The following is an 8,846-nucleotide window of genomic DNA, read 5'->3' as shown; positions in this document are numbered from 1 at the left end:
GAGAGGTGAGGGGAGAGAGGAGAGGTGGGGGGGGAGAGGGGAGAGAGGAGAGGTGGGGGGGAGAGAGGAGAGGTGGGGGGGGGGGAGAGGAGAGGTGGGGGGGGGGGGAGAGGAGAGGTGGGGGGGGGGGGAGGAGAGGTGGGGGGGGGGGAGAGGAGAGGTGGAGGAGGGGGGGGGGGAGGAGAGGTGGGGGGGTGGGGGGGGGGAGGAGAGGTGGGGGGGGGGGAGAGGAGAGGTGGAGGAGGGGGGGGGAGGAGAGGTGGGGGGGTGGGGGGGGGAGGGGGGGGTGGGGGGGAGGAGAGGTGGGGGGGGTGGGGGGGGGGGAGGAGAGGGGGGGGGGGGGAGGAGAGGTGGGGGGGGGGAGGAGGGGGGGGGGGAGGAGAGGGGGGGGAGGAGAGGGGGGAGGGGGGGAGGGGGGGGGAGGAGAGGGGGGGGGAGGGGGGGAGGGGGGGGGAGGAGAGGGGGGGGGAGGGGGGGGGAGGAGAGGGGGGGGGGAGGAGAGGGGGGGAGGGGGGGGGAGGAGAGGGGGGGAGGGGGGAGGGGGGGAGAGGAGAGGGAGGGGGGAGGGGGGGAGAGGAGAGGGGGGGGGGAGGGGAGAGGTGGGGGGGGGGGGGAGAGGTGAGGTAGGTGGGGGTGGGGGAGAGGTGGGGTGGGGGTGGGGGAGGAGAGGTGGGGGGGGGGGAGGAGAGGTGGGGGGGGGGGAGAGGTGGGGGGGGGGGGAGGAGAGGTGGGGGGGGGGGAGAGGTGGGGGGTGGGGGGGGAGGAGAGGTGGGGGGGGGGGGGGGGTGGGGGGGGGAGAGGTGGTGGGGGGGGAGAGGAGGGGGGGGGAGAGGTGGGGGGTGGGGGGGGGAGAGGGGGGGGGAGAGGTGGGGGGTGGGGGGGGGAGAGGTGGGGGGGGGGGTGGGGGGGGGGGGGAGGTGGGGGGGGGGGGAGAGGAGAGGTGGGGGGGGGGGGAGGGGGGGGGGGAGGAGAGGTGGGGGGGGGGGGGGGGGGGGGGAGGAGAGGTGGAGGGGGGTGGGGGGGGGGTGGGGGGGGGAGGGGGGGGGGGAGGAGAGGGGGGGGGGGGGAGGAGAGGGGGGGGGGGGGGGGGAGGAGAGGGGGGGGGGGGGGGGGGAGGAGAGGGGGGGGGGGGGAGGAGAGGGGAGAGGGGGGGAGGAGAGGGGGGGGGGGGGAGGAGAGGGGGGGGGGGGGGGGGAGGAGAGGGGAGAGGGGGGGGAGGAGAGGGAGAGGGGGGGGAGGAGAGGGGGGGGGGAGGAGAGGGGGGGAGGGGGGAGGAGAGGGGGGGAGGGGGGAGGAGAGGGGGGGGGGAGGAGAGGGGGGGAGGGGGGGAGAGGAGAGGGGGGGGGGGAGGGGAGAGGTGGGGGGGGGGAGAGGTGGGGGGGGGGGGGGGGGGGAGGTGGGGGGGGGGAGGTGGGGAGAGGTGGGGGGGGGGGAGGTGGGGGGGGGGGGGGAGAGGTGGGGGGGGGGGGAGAGGAGAGGTGGGGGGGGAGAGGAGAGGTGGGGGGGGAGAGGTGGGGGGGGGGGGGGGGAGAGGAGAGGTGGGGGGGGAGAGGTGGGGGGGGGGGAGAGGAGAGGTGGGGGGGGGAGAGGTGAGGTGGGGGGGGGAGAGGTGAGGTGGGGGGGGGAGAGGTGAGGTGGGGGGGAGAGGTGAGGTGGGGGGGGGGAGAGGTGGGGGGGGGGAGAGGTGGGGGGGGGGGAGAGGAGAGGTGGGGGGGGGAGAGGAGAGGTGGGGGGGGGAGAGGTGAGGTGGGGGGGGGGGGAGAGGTGAGGTGGGGGGGGGGGGAGAGGTGTGGGGGGGGGAGAGGAGGGGGGGGAGAGGTGGGGGGGGGAGAGGGGAGGTGGGGGGGGGGGGAGAGGTGGGTGGGGGTGGGGAAGTGAGGGTGGGGGAGAGGTGGGGGAAGTGAGGGTGGGGGAGAGGTGGGGGAAGTGAGGGTGGGGGAAGTGAGGGTGGGGGAGAGGTGGGGGAAGTGAGGGTGGGGGAGAGGTGGGGAAGTGGGGGTGGGGAGAGGTGGGGGAAGTGGGGGTGGGGGAGAGGTGGGGGAAGTGAGAATGGGGGAGAGGTGGGGGAAGTGAGGGTGGGGGAAGTGAGGGTGGGGAGAGGTGGGGGAAGTGAGGGTGGGGAGAGGTGGGGAAATGAGGGTGGGGGAGAGGTGGGGAAGTGAGGGTGGGGGAGAGGTGGGGAAATGAGGGTGGGGGAGGGGTGGGGGAAGTGAGGGTGGGGGAGAGGTGGGGGAAATGAGGGTGGGAGAGGTGGGGGAAGTGAGGGTGGGGGGGAGAGATGGGGGAAGTGAGGGTGAGGAGAGTGAGGCAGGGGGAAGTGAGGGTGAGGAGAGTGAGGCAGGGGGAAGTGAGGGTGAGGAGAGTGAGGCAAGGTGAGGAGAGTGAGGGTGGGGAGAGTGAGGCAGGGTGAGGAGAGTGAGGGTGGGGAGAGTGAGACAGGGAAGTGATGGTGGGGGAGAGTGAGGCAGGGGGAAGTGAGGGTGGGGAGAGTGAGGCAGGGGAAGTGATAGTGGGGAAGAGAGGCAGGGAGAAGTGAGGGTGGGGGAGAGTGAGGCAGGGGGACGTGAGGGTGGGGGAGAGGCAGGGGGAAGTGAGGGTGGGGGAGAGTGGGTGGGGAGAGTGAGGCAGGGGGAAGTGAGAGTGGGGAGAGTGAGGCAGGGGGAAGTGAGGGTGGAGAGAGTGAGGCAGGGGGAGAGTGAGGGTGGGGAGAGTGAGGCAGGGGGAAGTGATGGTGGGGAGAGTGATGGTGGGGAGAGTGAGGCAGGGGGGAAGTGATGGTGGGGAGAGTGAGGCAGGGGGGAAGTGATGTTGGGGAGAGTGAGGCAGGGGGAAGTGAGGGTGGGGAGAGTGAGGCAGGGGAAGTGAGGGTGGGGAGAGTGAGGCAGGGGAAGTGAGGGTGGGGAGAGTGAGGCAGGGGGAAGTGAGGGTGGGGAGAGTGAGGCAGGGGAAGTGAGGGTGGGGAGAGTGAGGCAGCGGGAAGTGAGGGTGGAGTGAGGCAGCGGAAGTGAGGGTGGGGAGAGTGAAGCAGCGGGAAGTGAGGGTGGAGAGAGTGAGGCAGGGGGAGAGTGAGGGTGGGGAGAGTGAGGCAGGGGGGAAGTGAGGGTGGGGAGAGTGAGGCAGGGGGGAAGTGATGGTGGGGAGAGTGAGGCAGGGGGGAAGTGAGGGTGGGGAGAGTGAAGCAGCGGGAAGTGAGGGTGGGGAGAGTGAGGGTGGGGAGAGTGAGGCAGGGGGGAAGTGAGGGTGGGGAGAGTGAGGCAGGGGGGAAGTGATGGTGGGGAGAGTGAGGCAGGGGGGAAGTGATGGTGGGGAGAGTGAGGCAGGGGGGAAGTGATGGTGGGGGAGAGTGAGGCAGGGGGACGTGAGGGTGGGGGAGAGGCAGGGGGAAGTGAGGGTGGGGGAGAGTGGGTGGGGAGAGTGAGGCAGGGGGAAGTGAGAGTGGGGAGAGTGAGGCAGGGGGAAGTGAGGGTGGAGAGAGTGAGGCAGGGGGAGAGTGAGGGTGGGGAGAGTGAGGCAGGGGGGAAGTGATGGTGGGGAGAGTGATGGTGGGGAGAGTGAGGCAGGGGGGAAGTGATGGTGGGGAGAGTGAGGCAGGGGGGAAGTGATGTTGGGGAGAGTGAGGCAGGGGGGAAGTGAGGGTGGGGAGAGTGAGGCAGGGGGAAGTGAGGGTGGGGAGAGTGAGGCAGGGGGAAGTGAGGGTGGGGAGAGTGAGGCAGGGGGAAGTGAGGGTGGGGAGAGTGAGGCAGGGGGAAGTGAGGGTGGGGAGAGTGAGGCAGCGGGAAGTGAGGGTGGGGAGAGTGAGGCAGCGGGAAGTGAGGGTGGGGAGAGTGAAGCAGCGGGAAGTGAGGGTGGAGAGAGTGAGGCAGGGGGAGAGTGAGGGTGGGGAGAGTGAGGCAGGGGGGAAGTGAGGGTGGGGAGAGTGAGGCAGGGGGGAAGTGATGGTGGGGAGAGTGAGGCAGGGGGGAAGTGAGGGTGGGGAGAGTGAAGCAGCGGGAAGTGAGGGTGGGGAGAGTGAGGGTGGGGAGAGTGAGGCAGGGGGGAAGTGAGGGTGGGGAGAGTGAGGCAGGGGGGAAGTGATGGTGGGGAGAGTGAGGCAGGGGGGAAGTGATGGTGGGGAGAGTGAGGCAGGGGGGAAGTGATGGTGGGGAGAGTGAGGCAGGGGGAAGTGAGGGTGGGGTGAGTGGGGAAGTGAGGGTGGGGAGAGTGGGGAAGTGAGGGTGGGGAGAGTGGGGAAGTGAGGGTGGGGAGAGTGGGGAAGTGAGGGTGGGGAGAGTGGGGAAGTGAGGGTGGGGAGAGTGGGGAAGTGAGGGTGGGGAGAGTGGGGAAGTGAGGGTGGGGAGAGTGGGGAAGTGAGGGTGGGGGGAGTGAGGGTGGGGGGAGTGAGGGTGGGGGAGAGTGATTAATATTGTTCTGCCATCTTATTCCAGCCTCAGTATTGAGACACTTCTGCATTGTCTGACCTGATGTGTTCCTGCCTTGCTCCTGCTTGTAGTCCGCCCTGACTTCACTCCCACCAGCTGCCTGTCCTGACCTTGACTCATTTTGACTTTGCTACTGTCTTTTTCTTGTCAAAAAAGCTTGAAGCCCCATTCATTTAAGTGGGACTTTAAACATTGCTGACAAGAAGATGGCTTCACAGCATATTGAATAAGGGCTGTATCCTTGTACTGACTCTGTTGGTAAGAGTGAGAACTGGTTCCTCCAGCAACAAAATAATAATGTACAATGTGGGTAAACTTGTTCCTAAAATACATTTTTTAAATGTAAAAAAAAAAGCAGCCAATATCTATTTGCATCAAAGACAGACAGCACTTATCATCTGAGATCAGACTCCAAAAGACTGTTCATGGTCCCAAGGCTCAACAAAGTATCCGGCCGCTCCTCCTCTTACCGTGCACCCCAAAACTGGAACAACCTACCGGAGATTCTCACATCCACCACCAGTTTAAGTTCTTTCAAAACTAAAGCTGTCTCACATTTTAATCTGGTCTGTAACTGTTACATAAGCCTATAATATGTATTTTCTTTAACTGTGCATACGATGTCTTGTACAGTATATAATGTATACCCTGTTCATTTATGTAACTATTTGTAACCATGTATTATTTGTCTTAACTCTATGCCCAGGACATACTTGAAAACGAGAGGTAACTCTCAATGTATTACTTCCTGGTAAAATATTTTATAAATAAAACTTGGAATTAAATACAGGTCAATATTATGTAACGATGTCAGGTATGATCTTGTTGCCATTCGTTCTAGTGGTAAAATACTCAACTAGTGACTACAAAGATAGAGCGGAGGATGAATACACCTTACCCAGCTCTCTCTGTAGTTTCCACACTTTCCTTGGAGTTCATTCTTCTCAAATAATATGGAAACAGGAGTGAGCAGGAGACATATGTTGCAAAGCACACTCCGAGGGTATGGTGACATGTATTCAATGTGTTCCAATTCCTGCCAGCTGTTTCTCTGCGCTATTGGAAGATGGCAGGACACTGGTCATTGGTGAATTTTAAGAAACCATGTTTGATCCTCTTCCAAACAATTTAATCAACATTTGGAGCCTAGATGGTCTACATAACGTGCATGATCTTATAACTCTGGAATATTTAGGACAATGAAGCAAGGTTCCATGACTTTATCATCATGTGGCAGGGGGGTGTGGGAAATGTTTTACCAGCCTTCAGGTTAGTTAAATGGTATGTATTGAGGACCTAGCATATATCAACTTTTTTTTCTATGTGCCACAGGATAAATCTTAGTTCCAACATTTTTAGGATTTAGTCGGATATGCTGTCTTTGATGTTCAGCTGTACAAGCAAGTCATTGTTCGTTTTTATTGTGAAAGTACTGTATAGTAAAGAAATGGAAGCACTTTTGTTGTTATTTTTACATGTATTTCAAAACTGCATTGTGAATCCTTGTATTTAGATTTAGACAGGGTCGTCTTTATTTTATTTGGGGCCTGGACAGATTAGCTTGTGTCCCAGGTTAGTCGAGCAGGCGGTGGAGGGGGTAGGGATTGTTGAACAGTAGGAGGGGAGCAGAAGGTTTATTGAGGAAGGGGGAAGTTTAGCTGACCCTCATTACCTTCTCCTCTGGCCCCAGCTGAACAGGAGGGCCCATCTGGGCAGTGGAGCAGGGTCCAGCCAGACGATCACAGCCCCAGCTGAAGAGGACCCTGCTGGTTGATTACAGAAGTTGTGCCTAACTTCCAGTATTGGACAGCTATCCCCCAGTCGGCAGCCCTGGTGTCAGGGGTTACATTACACTGTGCGTGGAACCACAATTCCAAATAATTCATTTGGAGAAATTTAGAATATAACTTTCTATGTGGACTGTAAATGCTGTGCCACAATGTAATACCCCAGTAGTAGCTTCATTTTGCAGGACTACTGAGGGGGTCTGAAGGGTGGGTCTCACGGGGGGGGTCTCAGGCGGTCACACTGGTTAAGGGCTTGCAATGCCGCCTAGTTTTCTGTAGCGCGTTGATGCATGGCCTCACAAGTCTTATCTCTCCAGTGCGTCCAATCACCCTGGGGCTGTGCCAGGGGTGTGCATTGAAGGAAAAACGGGAGATTAAAATCCCCAGTAGTGCAGAGGAGGGAATCACGATACTGCAGGGGCAATTTAAGCTGTTTTAAAAGATAGTTAGTGACAGTTGAGGGAGACAAGACTTTGAAAGAGAAAAGACACACTAAATTGAAAGCAATAACAAAGTGTGTAAGAGATTGGATGAAAAAGAAAGTAAGAAAAGATTCGAAATAAGGAGTAAATAATAAAAGATAATTATCTCATTATTTATTTAGTTAGGTAAATGTAGTGGAATATATTTTATAGATATAGATCTAGAGAGATAGACAGATTGGTAGGAATCTGGGCAAGGTAGATAGATGGATACATATATAGAGAGATATGTATATAGAGGCTGAGGGTAACTAGATGGATATCTAAATGAGATTATAGATAGACATGCACACAAATTAATCAAACTCTCTTATTTTGTTTCTGTTTATCGAGATCAATCAACCTTCCAGAGAGCAGTGTGTCTGCACTTCCTCAGTAAACGAGAGCAGTGGTTTAGTTTAACAGTACTGATGAATCGATGTGATGTTTCAGCCGCCCCCAGAAGGTTGATCAAATTGCTGTAATTTATGTGATTTTCCATGTTTTATTGCATATGCTCTAGTTCCAGGACATTGAGCAGCTATGTGGCCAACTCTCAGCAATTGCAACACTTGAAGGATATCCAAGTTGAGTTTTTTCTTTCATATGTTGGCTATGGTCACCAGGTCTTTCTTCGATTGGTTGCCTGGGCCACTTTGGAAGTTTGTGTCCTTCTTTGACAACTCTCCCCATTACAGCCCTGCCGGACACATCCACGGTATGGATCTTCAGGACTGGAGTTAGTCTCTTGTTGCAGCATCATTCCTCAGTCTGGGTCCAGGCCTGCTGTTATTCAACTAGCTCCACAAACTCCTTATAGGAGTTAGGGGCATTTTATCCAATTCCTTCACAAGCCTTAAGTCTGGAGGCAAACCCTGTAGAAATCGGTCCAATACAAGTAGCTCTATAATTTTGACAGGACTGTTGATTTCTGGCCAAATGAATAATGTTGCACATTTTGGACAGAGGAGTCTTGTTCTCCTGGTATTGCCATGTGTCAAACATCTGTGCGCGGATGGCTGCAGTTACTTTGGCTCTGGCGAGAAATTCCACCTTCAGGAGAGGATACCCAGCAGCACCTTCTAAATCAAGATTTTGGTAGGTCTTTTGATTTTCATTGCACAGAAACATGCAAGTATACCAGTCCATTTTTCGCCTCCCTCGTAACTGGTCTCTTGAATGCCAGCAGGTAGGCCTCAATATCATCCTCTGTTTAAAAAAAAACCAAATTATAATACAAAAATAACCCTGATCACATAACACTCCCAGCTGATACTACCCACAGTGCTTGGTCTTGGAAGAACTTCTCCCACTCTGTTGACAATCTCCTGTAACGTGGTTCTATCCTGCGCAGTCTGGTTCAGCAACAACTGGTGGGTCTCTTGCTGGAGTTTTTTGGTTTCTTGTTGCATTGCAGTAGCATGCACCAGGGCATCCACCAAGTCCTCCATGATCCCACTTCTGCAACCATATGCGACAAAGTACTTTCCTTGTCACTAATCAGAAAACCTCCTTCTGGTTCAAAGGAATTGGTGAAGGCAGAGTTTGCAGTATGTCAGGAGGCTTTAACCCTTTGAGTGCCTGAGGGGCCAGATTACAGCTTTGAGAAATTGGTCACGTAATCGCATCCACTAATGATGATGAAACAGAAGTGGAGTTATCCCCTTTTATTCCTCATCAGTTCTGATCCCGTCCTGCACTCCATAGGAACGCAGGACGTGATCTGCCCTAGCAAAACAAGCAGGATTTTTGGATGTAGCTACTACGTCATGGGGCACCCACGGTGCCAGACCCATGACCTAGTAGCTATGTCTTGGGGCACCCAAAGGGGTAATCGACAAATAGGGTGCCGGCTCTTTAACTGAGCAAACACAAATACAAAAGAAAAATCTGGCTTATACTGGAGCTCTAATGCTATTCTGCTTGGTCTACGTGTAGAGAAATGCGGCTTTGTAAAAGTCTGACTCCACCTTAGGTACAGACTATTACTCAGACACTATAATTAACCCTTCCACTACATTAACAAGGAAATAGAGCTTTAGTCATTCTTCCACTCCCATAAACCCCCCTACAACTCATCAGTGCTTGGCTTAGTTATGTACAACTTCTTAAGTAATACTGGGAAAACCAGTTTTACCCCTTAACATCTGGGTGCGAAATCTACATAGTGAGAATGTTTC

The 8,846-nt window shown here is 56.9% G+C and overlaps 1 protein-coding gene across 1 annotated transcript in view; it reads right to left on the bottom strand.

The window, feature by feature from the left end:
• BTAF1 (B-TFIID TATA-box binding protein associated factor 1) overlaps positions 1-8,117 on the bottom strand; it is an 82,705-nt gene extending 74,588 nt beyond the window's left edge. The window contains exons 1-2 of the mRNA XM_075613066.1: positions 7,980-8,117; positions 7,622-7,875 (exon numbers count right to left, since the gene is read on the bottom strand). Of these exons, the coding sequence (XP_075469181.1) occupies positions 7,622-7,875; positions 7,980-8,117 (392 nt within the window). The remainder of the gene's footprint in view (positions 1-7,621; positions 7,876-7,979) is intronic.
• Positions 8,118-8,846: the final 729 nt, after the last annotated feature.

The sequence above is a fragment of the Ascaphus truei genome, chromosome 8 (genome assembly GCF_040206685.1).
Source record: "Ascaphus truei isolate aAscTru1 chromosome 8, aAscTru1.hap1, whole genome shotgun sequence".
Classification (NCBI taxonomy): domain Eukaryota; kingdom Metazoa; phylum Chordata; class Amphibia; order Anura; family Ascaphidae; genus Ascaphus; species Ascaphus truei.
This window is presented reverse-complemented; position numbering and strand designations above follow the sequence as displayed.